Source organism: Rutidosis leptorrhynchoides, chromosome 7 (assembly GCF_046630445.1).
Source record: "Rutidosis leptorrhynchoides isolate AG116_Rl617_1_P2 chromosome 7, CSIRO_AGI_Rlap_v1, whole genome shotgun sequence".
Classification (NCBI taxonomy): domain Eukaryota; kingdom Viridiplantae; phylum Streptophyta; class Magnoliopsida; order Asterales; family Asteraceae; genus Rutidosis; species Rutidosis leptorrhynchoides.
In genome coordinates, this window is record NC_092339.1 from 16,087,579 (window position 1) to 16,112,309 (window position 24,731).

The window sequence follows — 24,731 nt, forward strand, 5'->3', positions numbered from 1 at the left end:
TTGGTACACAAAGTATGTATTTTTATATTGAGATTTTAGGCTATAAATACTCATGAATGCAAGCATTAAACTTGCACCATTTCTCACACTTACAAAGTGTTTCTTTCTTTCTCTCCATTATCATCTTTGTTCTTACACTTCATTATTAGTATTCTAAATCAAGAATCAAACCACTAAAGGTAGTTATAAGCCTACTGAATTATAACATCAAGAATCAAACCACTAAAGGTAGTTATAAGCCTACTGAATTATAACAAAAAGCTGATTTAATGTAGCTAATAAATGATACATTTAAATATTTTAATTCAAAACCTAAGTACATACCATACTTACATGTACGTCATTTATCGAAGCAGATTAGATAGCGTAAACAGCTTTACTTTTTTTTTTTTTGGCCGAAAAAACAGAAAACTTCATAAAAACATGGAAACTTCAACAAAAATTGAAGCCCAAATAACGTACAACCAAAATCAACCGAGCTTAAAACAAAACTACAAACCAACCAAGCTCGACCCTAAACAAAAGATCTAATCAACAAAAAAGAAAAAATGACCACGATACAAAAGACAAGGAAGATCGAGATATAGAGGGTGACCAGTCAAACGTAGGACGGACGATTAGCAACCATCTAAACGCCGACAACATTAAGCGTCTTTTATGAATTCACCGAACTTTTCCTTCTCGGCCCCTTGCACCCGACGTCTTCTTCTCGAACCCCTCCCTTTAGTCGTATTTGGGGGAGCCACATGTGATGAGGATGGATTGGCATCTACACTCTCGGACTCGGCAACCATATTGTTCATCATAGTTACAAAGGCGGCGAGTGGTTCATCCGATCTCGAAACATCAACAGAATTAACCAAATCAGTAGGCTTCAACAAAGAGATGTCGTTAGGTTTACCGAACTTGGAAGCAACCGTTTCAAAGTCAACTGGTCTGTTCTTAATACCCTCTTCCCTCGATTCCGAATCTGACTTACACGAACCTTTCGACCGCAAAACAGATGAAGAACCTTTTAACACAGTGGGAGGGATAACCTCATCACTATCAACCTCGAGAACATTATCCAAGTCTACAACCGGGGTACAAATTGGCAAAGATCCAACCAACAATTCTCTAAAGGGTGAGATCGAGCCCGCATGGGCAGTAGGGGCCGAATCGTTTGCCAAGGTAGAAGAAGCGTTGTGACCGGAACCAAGAACACAACTTTTACAACCATTAAAACAAATTTTCCCACAAAGACAATCGAAATTGTCAACCGAAATCGCTTTACCTTTATACGCCAAACAAACGAATTCTACCTTGTGATCCAAACAAAATCTCCAAGCCCGTAAACATTTCTTCTCACAAGTCTTACCAATGCACGGAAACGTCAAAATATCAACCGAAGGATTATCAAGATTGGGAACATAAGCAGTGTCAGTGGTTTCCGAGTTGCAACCATCATCAGGAGGGATGTCGCTTCCAATATCAGATTGAACCACATTAAAGTTTGAGATTGAGTTTGGGTCAAGCACATCGTTGTCATCTAAACCCTTAGCGATATTCATGTGATGATTTACATTCAAAGAAACCGGATCCATGTTAACAGGATAAGAAACCCTACCATTGAAGGTTAAACCTGAATTAGCATTAAACATTTGGTCAATCAATTGATCGCCAACACCAATAACATCACCTTCGCACACAGCTCGATTTGAGTTAACCAAAACCGACGATGGGACATCATCGACAAATACACGGTCATAACCTGATGGATCAACTTCACACACCCGAATAAAAAAGGTATCTGACCCCAGATTGTTTCTAACTTCTTTGGTTACATTGTCAAGTAACGAAGGTTCATCCAATTCTATAAAGGCGAAAGCAACCCCGATTTGTTTCAAATCAGCCGAGGATCTAGCAACAAATAAGATCTTGCCAAACCCTGCAACTAGTTCTTTAATGTTACTATCAGAAAAGTACTTGGTTGGAATACCAGAGATCTCGATCCAATTAAACCGAAAATAACTAGTGGCACGAGTAGAAAAAGGAGCAAATGAGAGCAAATCGTCTTTCTGAGGGTGTTCTGAACAAATCTTATTAAGGTGTTCTTCATCAATACACATCACAATATACCCGAAACAACCCCATTTAAAAATTTGATTAACGAGAACACCTTTTCGGGTTAAACAGGAAATCAATTTCTGATAAGAGAACGATCGATGATCTAACAAAAGTGCGCACAACCGGAGTTTGTTCACAATATCATAGTTAACACTAATGTTCACCCTCAAAACTGAAGAACGTACCCGATTAACGGTAGAAGAAGGTCCAGTAACAAGATTTCGGGAAGCAATTCCGACAAATAATTTCTTGCCAAACATAGACACACCATTCATCTTCCTAATTGCTTCACCTGCAATCAAATTGGATTCGTAAGTCACGAAGGCGTACCGGCGGTCGGACCATACCTTTAAATCGATGATATTGCCACATGAACTGAAAGCTTCTTGAATCTCCATTTTATTGTAACCCAAAGGCAGTCTCCCAACAAAAACAACACCATTAGAGACCCTAGTGACCGAAGGTGCAAGACCAGACTGAGTAGCGGCGCTGGAAAAAGGAACATCACTGACGGCTTTGAGCAGATCTCCAAATGAACAGGTTTCAAAAACCGGTCTATTAACTGGATAAATGGGTTCACCAACATGACAGGCAAAAGGGTGTACCGTAGTAGCAGAGGACGGTGGCGGTGGTGGCGGTGGTGGCGGTGGTGTGTGTGGTGGTAGAGATGGGTTGGTGGATGATAAAGGTGGAAAAGAAGTTGAGTTTTGAAATTCAAAAAATTGGGGATCTGAGGGAGACGAAGATGGGAGCATCTTTTTTTTTTTTTAATTAGTATTCATATAAACAGCTTTACTTCTAGGCTTGAGATAAGGGAACAAATTGCTACTGTACCACACAAAGTTTATCTCTTATTGGTGTCCAAACTCCATAATAACAACTAATTTACTTTGGTTTATGATACAAACAATAACAACTACAGTAATTAACTGTAGTTTATGATGCAAAAAAAGTTACATAGTTGAAAGATCTGCATCAACTTCAGTAATTACATCATTAGGCTCACCCACCATTAATCCAAAATAAATATGTTTCTGTTGAGGAATTTGGCTAATTTTGTTCATCTCCTCCTCACTTAGTGACCAATCAAATATGTCTAAATTTTGCTTCATTCTTTCTTTATTGAAACTCTTTACTACAAAGCTCACACCTTGCTCATATAACCATCTTAGTGAAATCTGTATTTTCAAGTAATTATAAATACGTACACCACAAAACCAAATTAAAATTGAGAAGATCAAGATGAGAACCTGTGCTATTGACTTTCCTCTCGACTTCGCAATGTCTTGAAGAACATCTGAGTCCATGACATGGTTCCGACCCCATGAAGAACCGGCTCCCAAAGGTGAGTAACCAGTGAGAAGGATGTCATTCCGTTTGCAAAATTCATTTAGTTTTTTTTGCTGCCAAGCTGGGTTCATCTCAACCTTCAAAATTCACATGATAAAAAAAAACGTTAACAATATAGGAGTATATTTTAGCACGGGCTTGAACGATTATTAATACCTGGTTAACAACGGGAGGGATTTTAGCGAAGGTAAGGATTTCTTTAATTCTTCGAGGAGCAAAGTTGCTTACACCGATGGATTTGGTGAGTCCGAGATTTTGACATGTTTCCATTGCTTCCCACACATCCTTAAGATTGATGGCAGATATCCACTCACTTGGAATAGGTAATTTGAATTCCTCATATTCAAGCGTTAGTGGCCAATGAATTAGATACAGATCTACGTATTCAAGTCCCAAATCCCTACATAAAAGGTTTAATTATTATAAATGCGTCGGGATGGCATCAGGTCGGGTCTTTAAAAGCCCGGACCTGAACCCGATTAGGAAACTCCGTCTCAAACCCGGATCCATACCCGTCGGGTTCCCATAACTCTCGGATTCTCGATTTAGTTACTAACTTGTGGATTAACGGGTTTTCTTGTGGGTACTGAATATCCCGGTTGTTAGTCATTTTCGTTCACCATTCATCTAGAGCACTTATATATAGCTTTCAATTTCAAAGTGTATGATCATTAAACTAAATCAGAGCACTTATACGCCTTAAATCTTAAAGTGTATGATCATTAACCCTAATCTTACATGCTAAATTGGGCCGAGGACTTTACATCTTATTGCGAACATGAGCTAACAACTGGTTAATGACATATCCGCTATGGCGCTAACAATGCATACTTTCAGCCAAACGATTAAACAATATAAAACTGGAATCCAGATCATCAATCGTCATTCACCACATATATTTGTTCTTTAATACCTAACCTGCTTTCTATTCTATTCATTTTATCATGGATATCAATCAATATTAATTATTAATTAATACTATTAATATTAAATATTATGATTATGATTATGATTATATATTACAACCCACCACGATATTTCATTGACACTAGAGTAAAACAAAATAAAAATAATCAAGCAACTTTGGCCAAATGCTAACAACTCCTACCATAAGAATAAAATAATACTGTAAATCATGAAATAGGATTGGTTGAGTTATATCTTACTTTAAACTCTGCTTGATGGCTGGTAATACAAGGTGGCCTTTGGTAGCGTTACACCACAGTTTGGTCGTAACAAAAAGCTCGGTTCGCGACTTTATCAAACCGAGTCTTAAAGCTTCCTCAATGGCTTCTCCAACAGGTTTTTCAGTCCCATAGATTGCAGCTGTATCAAAGTGTTGATAACCAACCTTGATGGCTTCAATAATCGCCGTTTTCACCTTTTCATTGCTATCAGTATTCTCTGATTTAGCTACACCCATTCCGATCAAGGGAATCGGACGTCGACCATTGCTAGAGTTTATGGTTGTCTCCGGGATGCTAATTACCATCTTCTTATTTGTAGTTTTGTTGGTTGCAAAGTGTGTTTGTAATAATATATGTATTTGATTTGATGATTCATAGTACTTGATTAAGTGGGCCAAAATTCTTATTCAATGCAAATGCGACATTAATTACGTCTTAATCAGTGACTAATTTGATAATTATAAGTTATATTATCATAATGAATATTTAAATACAATCATGGTTTATATAATACACATATAAATATGAGATTGGACCCTTAACGTTGAATTAAACATGAAATCTAATTAATTAGGCACTTACAACTTCGCAGTAGACCGGGAGAAGGGTGGACGCTCAGACAAGTGCAAAATCATTCAAATAAAGCTGTTGGTATGGTAGTCCCTTCGTAAAGATATGTGTATACTGATAACCACTCTTTAAGCGTATAGTATATGTTTTGTATCCAACTGTGTTTGTTTTCATACTCACAACTTTCACTGTTCCAAGTCATTGCGAAAATCAACTTAAAACAATTGCATAGCTATACATAAATAAAAATGTATATATGTGAAACAAGAAGCTTTTGAACTAGATAGGAAAATTACCAAAATATAGTAAATAGACATCATTCATGGACATCAAGAAATCTATTACTTCTACTCGAACTCAATACTTCATTTACAAGTCACAATAAGTTATACACAAATTGGTTAAACAATATAAAGATCATGTTTACTAGACACAAACTACGAATAAACTCAAAGGAAAAAAAATACAACTAAAACTAAATATGAGGGTGGGGGAAGAGGAGGTGGAATATTAGGTATCACCTCCTACAAGTATGCCACACACCCTCAATTGTAAAAGATTAATTAAGGACATATAAACAAACACAACCTATTACTAGTATATAAGTTTGATCTTTTTATTCCGGAGACGATCTTGGCGAAAAGAACTTGTCGGTTTCTGAACAGGGAGTTACCTGAAGGTATAATAAAAGTCACACCTGAAAATGACATATTACTACTTGACAATTGAAAAGAAGCATACAACAGTATTCAAAAGTACGCAAGGATGAGCTGGCAACAAGTCCAGGTCAGCATGATTTCTTTTGTGGAAGTTCTAAAAGCTTTGATAAGTGTAATCAAAATGAATTGATGATGGATTCAAAAACAGTAATCTTACAATAATCTAACTCTAGAATAAAGCAACTAAGAAGGTTGTATGACTTTAAACAAGATCGAGTGGCTTTAAACAGTTATCTAACCTGGGAATTTTCTGTTCGGCATTTTTGGAGTTCCTCTTGTGCATTTGCAAGCCTATATTGGGTGATAGACATTATTTATGTATCATATTAATTTGCAATTAATTTATTCAGGTGATGATGAACAGGTACATACCTCCACTGTAAATAAGTTATTTCATTAAGTAATTCCTTTTCCCTGTTGCTGTTTGCATCTATCTGCGAGTAAAAATAACAGATTATCAGACCGACCTCTATATTTCATAAAGTGGATTCGTACGTGTACTGTGTACATACCATTGATTTATCTAGAGCGGGTACGTTTGTTGATGTGCATGATCCATCTATATTGAAGTGAGCTGAAGCACCCAAGTAAAACAAACATGAAACAAAATATCATCTATAAGTTTACATGGAGTATATATCATGGAGGTGAACAACATTACCCACTTGTTTGAAAATATGTTAAAATGGGTTGATTCAGAATGTAATATTTTACAATAATGTTGTATTATATCATATTTGATGAGGAGTAAAATTACTATTTCACCCTGCCCGTTTTGGCTATGAAATTTACCCTTCTTGACCATTTACCCAACCCATTAATTTGTGATCTTTAATACATGATGATCTTTCCAACCTGTAGAACCACTGGCAGAGTTTCCCTTGATTAGGCTCAAAATACAATCCTGTGAGAGTACATGTAAACGCTCTTACTTTTTGAGTAAATCTAAACCCGAAGATATCAAATACACGTGTCTATCTGCTACATACCCTTTGAAGAGTATTTGTCTGCAAAATAAACTGCAGGACTGGCAAAGGAAGATTGCTATTCTGGTTGTGTGGCATAGCATCAACATGAGATGATTGATGACCAATCAAACTTTGGCTGATTACCTACACATACCATATAACATAGTTGTAAGAGCTAATAATAAGTCTTCAGTGATGGGCCCACGTAATTGCAATTAGCAAAAGAGGCAAAGATGGATGTCTTAAAGCTCCAAGATTATATATTTATGGGGTGAATAAGCAGAATCTATACAAACCTGCAAACTTTGACTCTTGTGCAGCAGGGGAGGTGCAGCTGGCTGCAAAGAAATGATTATTATGAATATAAATCTGGATGCACATGAAAACTCGAGAAGAAAAAAAGGATAAATAAAAGCTACCTTGTCTAAGTCGACACTCTCAGAGGTAACCTTAAAACGCCCTTTCTGTTGAACAACCGGATCAGCACTTGCTGTTTCATTAGTATAGTTAAGTAATTATATTGCTTTCAAACAGACATGGATATGAGTTACTCTGTAAAACACAGCAACTCTCCCGTAACGATAGGACAAGAGAAAAGGACGAAACGTTTGAAAGAAACAAAATAGTGTTATCACTCACCTATAGAAGCTTTATACGCGGATTCAGGACCAAGATCATCTATTTGAAGTAATCGGGATCCGTTGCAGCTAGGGACTCTAGAAAGTGGAATCAAATAAAAACATGTTTTGATGAAAGCAGTTATGACAAAAGGGGTTTTGGGTGTCTTAACTGATTACCCAACTGTCGTTTTAGCCAAGCCCGAAGTTGTTTAAGTATTATTTAAACGAGTTTTATACCTATCCAAAAAAGGGGTACAACCAGAAGAAGCTGCTCTGTGGTGAAAGGGTTTCCCACTAAACTCACCGACAGCATCAGCACGAGGAGAACAATTCTGTCCGTTTGTAGAACTAGCAATGCTCAGCTCATCTTCAGATTTATCAAATTTTCCTCTGAATTACAAAAATATTAAATTAATTTATAGGATACTTAATGATAAAAATTATATAATTACTGTCAATAGTACAGTATTATTATTGTTATCATAGATCATAGATAAAGGACATACAAACTACCTATATGAGATAACTTAAGGGTATGCAGGACATAATGATTATATAAAGACTTGTAAAAACAAGTGTGTGTAGAAGAGAAACATTAAAGATGGCAAATTGGGTAGGCCATTTGGATTGGGTAAGGAATCAAAAGAGTTTCAACTTGAAACGAGCTGTTATTAGTACATTGCGAGACAGATTGGCCTGCCAACACTTTGATGCCCATTTTCTATAAATAGTTACCAAGTTAATTATGATAAAAGAACAATGTAATTACAAAAAAATCAAATTATTGAATTTCAAGATATATATTGTAGAAAACGTAGCAATTATAGTGAAGTAGACGTACATGGAGAACCCTGTATTAGAGGAGCCAGATGGAACAGATCCTTCCTACAAGGCATTTAAATTATTACTCTGTAACCAAAATGTTAAATCAGATCAATAAATAACATTAAAATTATATATATACATACAAGTTCAGCAGATTCGGAAGCCTCACTCAAAGATGACAACTGATGTTGAAGTTTCCGTTCTGTTACACCGTCCTCATCCTGGATCTTTTGTTACATAAACAATAGTGTCACTGACACTAATTACAAGGTTGTAACAATAGGTTATAAGAGATTAATCAGCTAGAACCTTTTACGTACTAATCGGCCATAAAGATAAACATAAACTTTAACATTATTGTCAAGAAAAATAGACATAATCGTTCAGTAGTTGAAATACTCCAAAACTCTAGTTTAAATTCATATTAAAATGTTGACCAAGTTGACTTTGACAAATGTTGACCAACTTGACTTGACTTTTACAGCAGTAATAAAGTAAATTTCAGGCATCATACCAAGGAAGCCTGTGCCTTCACATCTTCAAGGTCAAAGTTCCATCCGCTGATACCTCTCTTATATTCATTCTGTAAGCAGAGTATAAAAAATTATTTTATTTCTGAATATTAATCTAAAAAAAATACTCTTTGTTACATTTGCAAAAAAGCCCTACCTGTGATATTTCTTCCTTCTGTCCATCTGGAATTTTCTTCTGAGCAAGCATATCTTCCTCCTTTTTCTATAATTATTACAAGATCAAAGTATCAACTCGTAAAATATTGTAAAAAATTGTGGATGAACACACAATTGTTTGAGAGAAGTCATATAGACCAACCTTAATTGCCTCAAGGCGATCACCAATTGTTGGGAGGCCTTCCAAAAGCTTACGTACTATAAAATCATTTGATCTAGCTTGTTTGAAAAAATGATGTTTTAAAAGCTTCTTTGCAGAAGGACGCTTTGAAGGATCTTTCACCAGACAACTGGCAGTCATCTGTTTGAAAGACTATATACAGAAAACAATCCAAGACAAGAATTAGATGACTTTTTTACCAAACAGACATGAAAAAAACATGTTACCTTGGAGAATTTCCGGTCCCTCTCGTAATCAAGACCAGGAGGTGCGTTTTGCAAGGTCATTAGCAAAACCTACAAAGTTAAAAGTATGTTTACTTCATAAAAACTCAGACGTAAATACTACCAGAAGCAACCATTGGTAAATGTATGCAAATAAGAAACCTTCATTGGTGGATACTTAGAGAAAGGAGCATGCCCATGAGCAAGCTCCAGAGCTGTTATACCGAAAGACCATATATCAGCCCTGCAGAAAATTTGAAGCAGAAAAAAATCTACCTTAATGTTTTTTTTTTTTAGACAGATACAGTTTTTAGTTACTTCATAAATTTGGTCTTCGTGTGGTAGGAATGGAAAAGAAAAAGTGTTGAACAATTAAGGGAAAAAAATCTCACTGTACGGAAAATTACTAACTTGAAGGCGTATCCATGCAGTTGCTCCATAACCTCAGGTGCCATCCTAACAAAAATGCAAAGCTTTGAGTCAAATATTTTGAATAATTTGATACGGTAATTTGTTTTATAAATAGTATATTATATATTATATTATAAACTATCAATAAAGACAGAAATAATACCAGCAAGGTGTCCCAACAAATGTATTCCTCACACGTTGCCTGTCACCAGAATCAAATAAGCATGCAGAAACACCAAAGTCACCCAGCTTTATTGCACCTTGGTCACTTATGAGAATGTTTCCAGCCTATTTAAACAAGCAATGCTGACCCATTATAAACATAATATTAATATACATAACAAAAAAAGGATATAGAACAAGCAAAAAAAAAAAAAATTAAATGCTCAACCTTCCACATTCACTATGTTAGAAACAGGGTTTGAATTGATAATCAAGGATTGATGCTTAAATCGTGTAAACACTTTCTCAATAGAGTATTAGAGTATTTCGGCCCCATTAATGCCTTGGGTTCACGAAAACCTTATTGGGATAAGACAAGAACAACACTTTGTATCTAGGCAATAAGTTTACAAAGCAAAAAAACAAAGAGTTTGTATGTTTTCTGTATGTTCTTATGAAAATGAAGTGGAAAGGTGCGAAGCGAAAAAACGCAAACTTTCAACCAAAAGGTGCAACCTTTCAACTAAAAAGTGCCACTTTTCAACGAAAAGGTGCACCCTTTCAACCGACGGTTATACCTTATCGTTCACACCTTTTGAAAATGGTGGTTACTTAACCCTTTTCAAAGCTGCAATTTCCAAGACATTATTGAAGTAACCCGAGAGAGCATGCACTCACCACTCTCCAAACTTATCATTGAGTATAATTCAATAACCCTTTGCTTCAAGTAAATCCCAATTGACCAAAATGATTTTTATAACACTAAAATAGAAAACACCACTATACACAAACAAAGATGAACTACTATTCAGGTGTACACTAGATATATCTAAGACATTGGTTGTCAGAATTATCACATTCCCAATCGCCAGTCAGCATTACACATGAACATACGAGGACAAGCACATGCAGTTAAACTATGGGTTCACACAAACTCAAAATGCAAAACTAAGATGTCACTCAATTGTAAAGATCTCTAATACAGAAGAAGAAGAAAAAAAGCGCATGCAGATATATATAATATGGGTCCAACCAAACTCTGAGAACATTAAAATATTGCGGGAATTGAACTTACTTTGACATCTCGATGGATGTGCCCATGATGGTGAAGATACTCCAATGCTTTTAACACCTCTCGAAGTATAGTTGCAATTATAGCTTCTTCAAAACCCTCAGGGTGAGAAGCCTTCAATATATGGAGGCATGAACCACCACCCATAAAAGGCATAATAACCCATAGGTTATGGTCATTTACGAATGAACAGTGTGATTTAAGAACATTTGGATGGTCAACTAGAATCATCGTCTGAGCCTCACGTGATACATTGTTCTACAACCAGATAAACAAATACAAAAATTAACATAAAATAAAGAATCAACCAGTAAATCATCAATTAAATGCTGTCAATCCTAAAAAAAAAAACATATACTGTTGGTTTGAAGTGAAAACGGAGATGAACTCTGTTAAAATGTTAGTTTACATATGTGCTTATAGTCTAATTGTTCAATATAAGTTCCTCAATTCATGTTATAAGTCAAGGAAATGCATATTTAAGAGCTATTATACTTTATGGCGGAATCAAGTAGGAATGCATTATTTAAAATTTATAAGCAAGCATATAAACTACGGAGTATTATTTTCGCCATACAATACATGAATTATGGAAATACAGTAATTGAAGATATAAAACCATTGTCAGAGCAGCAGTAAACCTAACCCTTCAGGAACTATTCAATTGGCTAACTTAATGTATTATATTAATTAATTAATAATTAATTGATTACAAACAGAAGACATAAAATTCCCATACAATATGAAAAACCAATTGCATAACAATGAGTAACAAAAATGATGATGAAATAATAATATAAAAATATACCAAATCACAGTTTCCTCGTTCGAAATCGAGAACTTTAATAGCCACAATATCATCATTAGCAAGACACTTGGCTCGATAAACGGATGCGCTAACACCTTGCCCTATCTCCTCATACAGCACATAATGCTCTGCTCCAATCGGATATTTTTTCATTTCAATCACTAAATAAAAATAAATCATATCAATCATCAATAACACAAAAATGCAGCTCAACTTATAACAAATATATACCTATATAGTTCTAAATCTAAATAAATAAATACATACATACATACATACATATACGAATGAATTTTCAAAACTTACAATTGCATGAAACGTTGTGATAACAATTCAACGTATAGTGAAAACCTCACGGAATTGAATTCAGATTCACCGATTAAATAGGTATATATTAATTGATTGATGATAATGATGATGACGTCAGCTAGAGAGGGAAGATGATCTCTGGTTTCTCGTGATGGAGAGAGAGAGAGAGAGAGAGAGAGAGAGAGAGAGAGAGAGAGAGCGCGCGTATCGGATCGCCAGTCGAACAACGGAGAAACTTTTTTGTATTACAATCCCGCCACTTGTTATATCAATGAAAGAAGATAAATACAAAATAAAAAATTAAGAAGGGTGTACAAGTGTTGCTGCTGGATGTACAAGTGTTGATACCTGGCTATGTGCAGAACTTCGTTATTCGTACAGTTTCTTTCTTTATCCAGAATTTTACTGAGTAGAGAGATAAACTTACGTCTTACGAATTGATAATTGACAGGGGATCTTATTAATAATTACGATTTTCTCGTATTAAGTTAAGTCAACATCAAAGATTACGTTAGATATGGTAACTTTTATAAAATCCTTTTGAAAAAGATTAAAAATAAATAAATAAATGATTTGTTCCAATAATAAAAATGTGTTAGAAAACTTGTTAGACCTTTGGGGCTAGGGTCAGTGACGATTTCAGGATCAGAATTTAATGAGGTCTCGAAATTTTTTTCCAATGATAATATATTTTAATGATATTTTAGTGGTTGTTTACCTTTAGAAAATTACAAATTCGAAAAATATATATGGTCCACGTAGTTAAATTTAGTGGTGTCGTATACAATTTATAAGAAACAATATAAATATAAAAAATATATGGGGTCCTATAGTTAAATTTAGTGGTGTCCTATAAAATTTAAAAGAGTATTTTCTACAGAATATTTTTAAACTAGTGGTGTCCCGTGACCCCACGGGCTTCAAAGTAAAGTCGCCACTGGCTAGGGTTATAGAATATAAACACCGGATTGTTTCTTGAATCGTGAATCACTTTCCAAATCAAGTATTTTCACCCTATTAGCCTCGAGTTAAACGAAATCTCGATTAGAATAAACAAGGAAGGATTCATCGTCTAAGCTAAAAGATAATGAATCAAAATGTATATAGAGAGTTGTTTCCGTGTGTTTTTGCAGAGAAATATGTGTAAAAACGTCTTAGAACTTCTATACTCCAATGTGGTGAAATGGACAAACTTATACAAAAACTGACCAATAAACTGCCAACACGGCCAGTGTTGTGATGACCCGGGAATTTCTGACCAAATTTAAACTTAATCTTTACATGATTTTGATACGATAAGCAAAGTATGTAATGTTGAGTCTAGAAAATTTTGAACTATTTCATATATTGACCTTCGACTTTTTCCGACGATTCACGAACAGTTAATTGTAAATAGATATAGGTGTGTATATATATATATATATATATATATATATATATATAAAATAACTGGAAGTATAATTTAAACTATTAAATGATGGTAATACTAGTTTGATGTTCGATTGATATTAAGCGAGTTAAATTCAAACTTATATTATTTTAAAAATAAACGGTGATCCAAAAATGAGTTATATAAATTATAGAATTTTTCTGTGTACTTTTATTCGCCACTGATTATCGAAAGAACACGAAATTCAGTCCGTGAAAGACGACGGCTAATAAATTCACACGTTTTTTTTTTATATTTTATAATTATTATTATATTCATTTAAATAATTGTCGACATATAAATTTTCAAAAGTAACGATCTAATCTAACTTTCTGTTACAAGTCTTATCTCCTTGAAATTCACATGTTACTAGTATTATAATTTTACAATTTATTACTTACTTTACAATTTGTGTATCTATATTGATATGTATATTGAATCTGCAAACACATCATGGAAACGCCTTCTCTCTCATTATCTATCTTTCATCTGTGTTACTAGAAAACCCATCTACTACTTCTTCTCTTGATCATAACCGGTCACCTTCAACCTCCGGTATCCATTACTACAATCATCATCGAACAACCTTAGTAACCCAACTGCAAATACCACTTTTTGAAAGATGAACTCGACATTGTTATTACCACAATCAGAAACCTCGAATTCTTTGAGATGTGGCGACCATTTTTCAACAAATATCATCTAATCGTCAAACAAGCTGGTAATCCTTCCTTTACGTTTATTATCACCAAAACGTATCAATTAATGCTACTATCTGATTCTAGTTTCGAAAATCATCAACCTAAAACGCCATATTTTTATAATCCTTAAAACATCAACTTACATTATAATCGATTACCATTAAATCGCCACCACCTCCATGTAGTGACCCGAACTTTTCCATGTTTATATATATTAATTGAGATTGATATTTACATGATTAAATGTTTCCAACATGTTAAGCAATCAAACTTGTTAAAACTTGATTAATTGAAATATGTTTCATATAGACAATTGACCACCCAAGTTGACTGGTGATTCACGAACGTTAAAACTTGTAAAAACTATATGATACTATGATAAGTAAACATATCATTAAGTATATTAACAATGAACTACATATGTAAAAACAAGACTACTAACTTAATGATTTTTTAAACGAGACATATATGTAACGATTATCGTTGTAAAGACATTTAATGTATATATATCATATTAAGAGATATTCATACATGATAATATCATGATAATATAATAATTTAAAATCTCATTTGATATTATAAACATTGGGTTAACAACATTTAACAAGATCGTTAACCTAAAGGTTTCAAAACAACACTTACATGTAACGACTAACGATGACTTAACGACTCAGTTAAAATGTATATACATGTAGTATTTTAATATGTATTTATACACTTTTTAAAGACTTCAATACACTTATCAAAATACTTCTACTTAACAAAAATGCTTACAATTACATCCTCGTTCAGTTTCATCAACAATTCTACTCGTATGCACCCGTATTCGTACTCGTACAATACACAACTTTTAGATGTATGTACCATTGGTATATACACTCCAATGATCAGCTCTTAGCAGCCCATGTGAGTCACCTAACACATGTGGGAACCATCATTTGGCAACTAGCATGAAATATCTCATAAAATTACAAAAATATGAGTAATCATTCATGACTTATTTACATGAAAACAAAATTACATATCCTTTATATCTAATCCATACACCAACGACCAAAAACACCTACAAACACTTTTATTCTTCAATTTTCTTCATCTAATTGATCTCTCTCAAGTTCTATCTTCAAGTTCTAAGTGTTCTTCATAAATTCTACAAGTTCTAGTTACATAAAATCAAGAATACTTTCAAGTTTGCTAGCTCACTTCCAATCTTGTAAGGTGATCATCCAACCTCAAGAAATCTTTGTTTCTTACAGTAGGTTATCATTCTAATACAAGGTAATAATCATATTCAAACTTTGGTTCAATTTCTATAACTATAACAATCTTATTTCAAGTGATGATCTTACTTGAACTTGTTTTCGTGTCATGATTCTGCTTCAAGAACTTCGAGCCATCAAAGGATCCGTTGAAGCTAAATCCATTTTTATCTTTTCCAGTAGGTTTATCCAAGGAACTTAAGGTAGTAATGATGTTCATAACATCATTCGATTCATACATATAAAGCTATCTTATTCGAAGGTTTAAACTTGTAATCACTAGAACATAGTTTAGTTAATTCTAAACTTGTTCGCAAACAAAAATTAATCCTTCTAACTTGAATTTTAAAATAAACTAAACACATGTTCTATATCTATATGATATGCTAACTTAATGATTTAAAACCTGGAAACACGAAAAAACACCGTAAAACCGGATTTACGCCGTCGTAGTAACACCGCGGGCTGTTTTGGGTTAGTTAATTAAAAACTATGATAAACTTTGATTTAAAAGTTGTTATTCTGAGAAAATGATTTTTATTATGAACATGAAACTATATCCAAAAATTATGGTTAAACTCAAAGTGGAAGTATGTTTTCTAAAATGGTCATCTAGACGTCGTTCTTTCGACTGAAATGACTACCTTTACAAAAACGACTTGTAACTTATTTTTCCGATTATAAACCTATACTTTTTCTGTTTAGATTCATAAAATAGAGTTCAATATGAAACCATAGCAATTTTATTCACTCAAAACGGATTTAAAATGAAGAAGTTATGGGTAAAACAAGATTGGATAATTTTTCTCATTTTAGCTACGTGAAAATTGGTAACAAATCTATTCCAACCATAACTTAATCAACTTGTATTGTATATTATGTAATCTTGAGATACCATAGACACGTATACAATGTTTCGACCTATCATGTCGACACATCTATATATATTTCGGAACAACCATAGACACTCTATATGTGAATGTTGGAGTTAGCTATACAGGGTTGAGGTTGATTCCAAAATATATATAGTTTGAGTTGTGATCAATACTGAGATACGTATACACTGGGTCGTGGATTGATTCAAGATAATATTTATCGATTTATTTCTGTACATCTAACTGTGGACAACTAGTTGTAGGTTACTAACGAGGACAGCTGACTTAATAAACTTAAAACATCAAAATATATTAAAAGTGTTGTAAATATATTTTGAACATACTTTGATATATATGTATATATTGTTATAGGTTCGTGAATCAACCAGTGGCCAAGTCTTACTTCCCGGCGAAGTAAAAATCTGTGAAAGTGAGTTATAGTCCCACTTTTAAAATCTAATATTTTTGGGATGAGAATACATGCAGGTTTTATAAATGATTTACAAAATAGACACAAGTACGTGAAACTACATTCTATGGTTGAATTATCGAAATCGAATATGCCCCTTTTTATTAAGTCTGGTAATCTAAGAATTAGGGAACAGACACCCTAATTGACGCGAATCCTAAAGATAGATCTATTGGGCCTGGGCCTAACAAACCCCATCCAAAGTACCGGATGCTTTAGTACTTCGAAATTTATATCATATCCGAAGGGTGTCCCGGAATGATGGGGATATTCTTATATATGCATCTTGTTAATGTCGGTTACCAGGTGTTCACCATATGAATGATTTTTATCTCTATGTATGGGATGTGTATTGAAATATGAAATCTTGTGGTCTATTGTTACGATTTGATATATATATAGGTTAAAACTATAACTCACCAATATTTTTGTTGACGTTTAAAGCATGTTTATTCTCAGGTGAATACTAAGAGCTTCCGCTATTGCATACTAAAATAAGGACAAGATTTGGAGTCCATGTTTGTATGATATTGTGTAAAAACTGCATTCAAGAAACTGATTTCGATGTAACATATTTGTATTGTAAACCATTATGTAATGGTCGTGTGTAAACATGATATTTTAGATTATCATTATTTGATAATCTACATAAAGCTTTTTAAACCTTTATTTATGAAATAAAGGTTATGGTTTGTTTTAAAATGAATGCAGTCTTTGAAAAACGTCTCATATAGAGGTCAAAACCTCGCAACGAAATCAATTAATATGGAACGTTTTTAATAAATAAGAACGGGAAATTTCAGTTGGTATCCGAGCGTTGGTCTTAGAGAACTAGAATTTTGCATTAGTGTGTCTTATCGAGTTTGTTAGGATGCATTAGTGAGTCTGGACTTCGACCGTGTTTACTTGAAAAATGATTGCTTAACAAATTTTGTTGGAAACTATATATTTTTAACATGTGAATATTATGTGATATATTAATCTCTTAACGCGTTTGATATTATGTGATAGATGTCTACCTCTAGAACAAGTCCCATTGACTCACCTAATAATAATGAAGAGTCAAATGTAAATTGGAATGATTCGTGGACTGATTCACAAGTTCCCGAAGAGGAACCGGAAGAAGAGTCGGAACCGGAAGAAGAGTCGGAACCGGAAGAAGAATCGGAACCGGAAGAAAAATCGGAACCGGATGAAGAAATAGAACCGGTGGGGAAAATAATAAAACGGTTAAGTAAAAAAAAATCCTCAACCAACTGACCAAGGTTAATTATGGTCAATGGTGTTTCCACCAAGGAAGCAAAATATTGGGAGGATTACCAATTCTCCGATGAATCGAATTTCGACGAGAATTCCGATGATGTTATAGAAATTACCCCAACTGAATTTAAAAAGGCAAAAGAAAATAATAAGGGAAAGGGCATAAAAATAGAGAAATCTAATCCCAACCCTGATGAACTTTATATGTATCGTCAACCCCCGAAGTCCTTAAGTTGTAACAATGACCCGAGAACCTCTAAACCACCAGGTTTTTCTAAACCAATGTGGAAAACGACGGCTCGTATTAGGGGAACATCATATATCCCTAGAAACTTGGCAAAACGAAACAAAACCGAAGAAGAAGAAACAAGCTAGTCGGAATAAGATAGTTGTATTCGTGTGGTGTAATATATGTAATATAGTGTGCTTATTCTTTATGATATATGTAAAAATTGCTTGTATTAATAAGTATTTTTTTTATGAATCTAACTCTTGTCTATTTTACAGTATAAAAACACAAAATGGATAGACAACCCAATATTTTAAGAGACCTACCCGGAGACATGATTGATGAAATCTTGTCTAGAGTCAGTCAGAATTTCTCGGCACAACTATTTAAGGAGAGATCAGTTTGTAAGACATTCGAAGAACGTTCCAAGAATGCCTTGGTTTATAAAAGGCTTTCGTTCGAAAGATGGGGGATATCACATTGGGAAATCCATAAGTTACGATGTGTTTACTTTGACGCATATATTGCGGGGAACCCAAATGCTATTTTACGCAACGGGTTAAGAAAGTATTTTGACTCAGTATATCCGAATATAGGACTTCGTGATTTAGAAAAAGCGGCTAACATGCAACATAAAGAAGCATGTTATGCTTACGGGTTAGTAATGTTCGCTTCTCACCAAAGTGAGAACAAGAACATCGGGATACAACTATTAAACAAAACGTTCCCACAAGTGACGGAGTCGGTAATTGGGGTAAGAAATGAGGATTTTAGGTTATTACGAGACTGTTGGTCATTACGTAACCCTCGTCCCTTTGACGACGTTACAACACGCTGTCTTATCAACGGCCATAACGGTTATGTTCCACAAGACCAAGGATGGGAAGTAGTCCTAGTAAAACCAGAATGCATGACTTGTTTCTGGACGTATGAATTACGTGCCTTTATTGCCTTTGCTGAACGACTTGTGTACTAGCTAGAATTATCTTCACAACCATCTTGTATCAAATTTATTGTGTGCTATATTTCATGCTATATGTAAAATAAGCGGTATTGTAAGTTTGTAAAATATTGTGTAAAAGTTTGAACGCGAAATATTATTATAATCAGTTTTTCATATAGAATTGTAGTAGTTGAATTGTATATTAGCTACTAAGTATGAACTTAACAGGTAGGTACTACCCGAATTTAAACTTATAAAACGCTAATATGAAGAAAAAGCTTTTATAAATGAGTTCATATTATGCTACGAAATACTATTAACTACTCTTAATATTCTGTATGATTAACTTGTTCCATTTGGCTATTTTGAAGGAAATGGCACCGACTACTCGACACACCGTGAATATGAATGAAGAGGAATTTAGTACTTTTCTAGCTTCAAACATAGCCGCAGTACAGGCTGCGCTACACACCAACAATAACCTTGGATCTAGCAGTACAGGAAATCGTGTAGGATGCACCTACAAAGAATTCACTGCCTGCAAACCTTTGGAATTTGATGGAATCGAAGGACCGATCGGATTGAAACGGTGGACCAAGAAGGTCGAATCGGTGTTTGCCATAAGTAAGTGTACTGAAGAGGACAAAGTGAAGTACGCTACGCATACCTTCACAGGTTCTGCGTTAACATGGTGGAATACCTATCTAGAGCAAATGGGACAAGGTGATGCGTACGCACTACCGTGGTCAGCATTCAAGCACTTGATGAACGAGAAGTACCGTCCCAGAACCGAGGTCAATAAGCTCAAGACAGAACTTAGAGGGTTACGAACCCAAGGATTTGATATTACCACGTACGAAAGATGATTCACAGAATTATGCCTATTGTGTCCGGGAGCGTTCGAAGATGAGGAAGAGAAGATCGACGCGTTTGTGAAAGGATTACCGGAAAGAATCCAAGAAGATAAAAGTTCACACGAGCCCGCCTCCATACAACAGGCATGTAGAATGGCTCACAAACTAGTGAACCAAATTGAAGAAAGAATTAAAGAACAGACTGCTGAAGAGGCCAATGTGAAGCAAGTCAAAAGAAAGTGGGAGGAAAACGGTGATAAGAATCACCAATACAACAACAACAGCAATTACAACAATAATCGCAACAATTATCCCAACAATCGCAACATCAATCGCAACTACAACCAACGGCCCAACAACAACAACAACAACAACAACAACAACAACTACAACAATCATCCCAACAACAATAACAACCGCAACAACAACAACAATCAGAAGCAGCTATGCCAAAGGTGTGAAAAGTATCACTCGGGGTTCTGCACCAAATTTTGAAACTAGTGTAAAAGAAATGGTCATAGCGCGGAGAAGTGTGAGGTCTACGGACCAGGGGTTAACAGAACGAAAGGAACAAATGGTGTCGGAACGAGTAATGGCGGAGCAAGTAGTGTCGGAGCAAGTTATGCCAATGTAGTTTGTTATAAATGTGGAAAACCGGGCCACATTATTAGAAATTGCCCGAACCAGGAGAACACGAATGGACAAGGCCGCGGAAGAGTTTTCAATATTAATGCGGCAGAGGCACAGGAAGACCCGGAGCTTGTTACGGGTACGTTTCTTATTGGCAATAAATCTGCTTACGTTTTATTTGATTCGGGTGCGGATAGAAGCTATATGAGTAGAGATTTTTGTGCTAAATTAAGTTGTCCATTGACGCCTTTGGATAGTAAATTTTTACTCGAATTAGCAAATGGTAAATTAATTTCAGCAGATAATATATGTCGAAATCGAGAAATTAAACTGGTTAGCGAAACATTTAAGATTGATTTGATACCAGTAGAGTTAGGGAGTTTTGATGTGATAATCTGTATGGACTGGTTGAAAGAAGTGAAAGTAGAGATCGTTTGTTACAAAAATGCAATTCGCATTATACGAGAAAAAGGAAAACCCTTAATGGTGTACGGAGAAAAGGGCAACACGAAGCTACATCTTATTAGTAATTTGAAGGCACAAAAACTAATAAGAAAAGGTTGCTATGCTGTTCTAGCACACATCGAGAAAGTACAAACTGAAGAAAAGAGCATCAATGATGTTCCCATTGCAAAAGAATTTCCCGATGTATTTCCGAAAGAATTACCGGGATTACCCCCACATCGATCCGTTGAATTTCAAATAGATCTTGTACCAGGAGCTGCACCAATAGCTCGTGCTCCTTACAGAATCGCACCCAGCGAGATGAAAGAACTGCAAAGCCAATTACAAGAACTTTTAGAGCGTGGTTTCATTCGACCAAGCACATCACCGTGGGGAGCTCCTGTTTTGTTTGTCAAGAAGAAAGATGGTACATTCAGGTTGTGTATCGACTACCGAGAGTTGAACAAACTTACCATCAAGAACCGCTACCCACTACCGAGAATCGACGACTTATTTGATCAACTACAAGGCTCGTCTGTTTATTCAAAGATTGACTTACGTTCCGGGTATCATCAAATACGGGTGAAAGAAGATGATATTCCAAAGACTGCTTTCAGAACACGTTACGGTCATTACGAGTTTATGGTCATGCCGTTTGGTTTAACTAATGCACCAGCTGTGTTCATAGACCTTATGAACCGAGTGTGTGGACCATACCTTGACAAGTTTGTCATTGTTTTCATTGATGACATACTTATTTACTCAAAGAATGACCAAGAACACGGTGAACATTTGAGAAAGGTGTTAGAAGTATTGAGGAAGGAAGAATTGTACGCTAAGTTTTCAAAGTGTGCATTTTGGTTGGAAGAAGTTCAATTCCTCGGTCACATAGTGAACAAAGAAGGTATTAAGGTGGATCTGGCAAAGATAGAAACTGTTGAAAAGTGGGAAACCCCGAAAACTCCGAAACACATACGCCAGTTTTTAGGACTAGCTGGTTACTACAGAAGGTTCATCCAAGACTTTTCCAGAATAGCAAAACCCTTGACTGCATTAACGCATAAAGGGAAGAAATTTGAATGGAATGATGAACAAGAGAAAGCGTTTCAGTTATTGAAGAAAAAGCTAACTACGACACCTATATTGTCATTGCCTGAAGGGAATGATAATTTTGTGATTTATTGTGACGCATCAAAGCAAGGTCTCGGTTGTGTATTAATGCAACGAACGAAGGTGATTGCTTATGCGTCTAGACAATTGAAGATTCACTAACAAAATTATACGACGCATGATTTGGAATTAGGCGCGGTTGTTTTTGCATTAAAGACTTGGAGGCACTACTTATATGGGGTCAAAAGTATTATATATACCGACCACAAAAGTCTTCAACACATATTTAATCAGAAACAACTGAATATGAGGCAGCGTAGGTGGATTGAATTATTCAATGATTACGACTTTGAGATTCGTTACCACCCGGGGAAGGCAAATGTGGTAGCCGATGCCTTGAGCAGGAAGGACAGAGAACCCATTCGAGTAAAATCTATGAATATAATGATTCATAATAACCTTACTACTTGTGTAGAACTCAGTGTAGAATTTAGTATGTACTTGTGTCCATTGCGTTTAAAATAAAGTGCATGTATTCTCAGCCCAAAAATGTATTGCAAAAGCAATTAAAAGGGGAGCAATGAAACTCACCTTAGCAGCACATACAGTTGTTCATCGTAATGTAACCGAAACTCGGTATATCAAAGAATCGTAGATCTCAACCTAGAGAACATATGTTGGTCAATAAATGTCTATCAATCTAGGTCAGGTCATAGTGTATCACAATCTTAATGCTCGAGATCGACATATAAAAGTTATCCAAAGTCGTTTCAAAAAGTCAATTTTGACAATAGTTTAACAAAACGAGACGTACCTTATATAAGGATTCATTTACTCGGTTGGTAATATTCAAAAATCCAATTTATCAATCTCGTAAACAAGTTGTTTAAATCTTAATTGTAGATTCAAAAGCAATTTCAATTAACTTCAATCATAATTCAGTTGCTCATATCTTTTAATCCGTTCATCGAAATTATTCGATATCTAAATGAAAAGTTATTGATTTTTCGCCAGCTTTCCAAAAGCATGTATATCATATACCTTTTACCAGTAATATATGTATTTAATTCGTGATCTATTATAAAATGTTTTACGACGAAATTTAGCATACAAGTATGTATAAATATATATACTCGAGCACTAGACATGGATACACAATTAATATATAAAAGATAAAATATGAGTGCTTACGTATCAATATTGAGATTCAATATTGTAGGATAGTACGTAGAAGTAACGGAGATGATAAACACTAGGTTTGACTTACGAGCAAAACCCTCGAACAATACCCATAACCTCCTTAGTAATAACCCATAGTTTCCTTAGCTCTATCCCACTTGAAAACCCATTTTGAAAGTGACACGCTCATGACCTCGTCGTAGTATTTTAAGTGATATAATTAATAATAATAATAATAATACTATTAATAATAATAAAATAAATAATAATAATCTTAATAATAATAATAATAATAATAATAATAATAATAATAATAATAATAATAATAATAATAATTTAAATAAATAAATTTACACATAGTAATATATGTGTAAAACAACTCGCGCAGAAACCTGGTATTTATAGGCATAATTCCTGATTCTGATGCCCATGCGATCGCATGGGTTTTATGCCTATTTCTCATGCGATCGCATGGCCGTCAGATCCAGCTCACATATTTTTGTTTTTTTGTTTGTCGACATAATAATTAATAATATATATAATATATTTAATTTATATAATTAATTATATATTATATTAAATTCACATGCATAGTTAACTTGTAATTTTTGTTCCGATAAGTCGTACGTTGTTACGCGACTTATGTCCCGGTTCCGGTTTTTCGAGTGTCCCTTCGTACGCTGAGAAAACTTGTAATTTTCATTCTGGGACACGTACCTTTGTCAAAATATAGCCTTAAATTATCCCTAAATTATACCACCCAGAGTATATCTTAAACTTTAGAGTATTTTGGTCATTTACTTCTATAAATCATTGTCTCGTTATTTATTAATATAATAGTATTTATCAAACGTTACATAACCAAGTTAATATCTATTCTCAATATTTATAAACACGTTTTAAAATACGTATCGCAAGTTATTCATATAATTAATTCTTAACAGTTAATATTTCTTATTATTGTATGTGTCCAAATTACGTTATTTAAACAAATAATTCACCATTTATTCCGAATACCGTTAAAATGAATGATTTCTCAAATCAAGTGGACCTCTCAACAGAGACTCGTAATAATATCATAATTCTTAAGAGACTCGGTAAATATCTTTTACTTGAATCGTTTGGCATAATCTTTTAACTCTGTAGTTAAATATATCAATCAGATAATT

At 34.5% G+C, this 24,731-nt stretch overlaps 2 protein-coding genes across 2 annotated transcripts; both read right to left on the bottom strand.

The window, feature by feature from the left end:
• Window positions 1–3,059: 3,059 nt before the first annotated feature.
• On the bottom strand, window positions 3,060–5,031 carry LOC139858976 (D-galacturonate reductase-like). The gene is made up of 4 exons (XM_071847800.1): window positions 4,623–5,031; window positions 3,613–3,856; window positions 3,357–3,533; window positions 3,060–3,284 (listed from the first exon to the last, which is right to left on the bottom strand). Exons 1-4 carry the CDS (start codon window positions 4,946–4,948, stop codon window positions 3,060–3,062), a joined length of 972 nt encoding a protein of 323 aa, XP_071703901.1. The 5' UTR covers window positions 4,949–5,031.
• Window positions 5,032–8,828: 3,797 nt separating this feature from the next.
• On the bottom strand, window positions 8,829–14,311 carry LOC139858977 (uncharacterized). Its single transcript, XM_071847801.1, has 10 exons — window positions 14,146–14,311; window positions 11,872–12,032; window positions 11,067–11,321; window positions 9,993–10,117; window positions 9,830–9,874; window positions 9,581–9,662; window positions 9,422–9,490; window positions 9,177–9,347; window positions 9,015–9,080; window positions 8,829–8,928 (listed from the first exon to the last, which is right to left on the bottom strand). The coding sequence occupies exons 1-10, from the start codon at window positions 14,309–14,311 to the stop codon at window positions 8,854–8,856; spliced, it is 1,215 nt and encodes a 404-aa protein (XP_071703902.1). The 3' UTR covers window positions 8,829–8,853.
• Window positions 14,312–24,731: the final 10,420 nt, after the last annotated feature.

Bases quoted from the DNA above. Each gene is read 5' to 3' on its own strand.
- LOC139858976 (XM_071847800.1), bottom strand. From the start codon at position 4,948: ATGGTAATTAGCATCCCGGAGACAACCATAAACTCTAGCAATGGTCGA. The intron at 3,857-4,622 runs GTAAGATATAAC...CCTTTTATGTAG, and splicing joins GCCATCAAGCAGAGTTTAAA to GGATTTGGGACTTGAATACG. The intron at 3,285-3,356 runs GTTCTCATCTTG...TTGAAAATACAG, and splicing joins GAGGAAAGTCAATAGCACAG to ATTTCACTAAGATGGTTATA.
- LOC139858977 (XM_071847801.1), bottom strand. From the start codon at position 14,311: ATGATATTTGTTGAAAAATGGTCGCCACATCTCAAAGAATTCGAGGTT. The intron at 9,081-9,176 runs GTTGGTCTATAT...TAATAATTATAG, and splicing joins ATCGCCTTGAGGCAATTAAG to AAAAAGGAGGAAGATATGCT. The intron at 8,929-9,014 runs GTAGGGCTTTTT...CTCTGCTTACAG, and splicing joins AGAAGGAAGAAATATCACAG to AATGAATATAAGAGAGGTAT.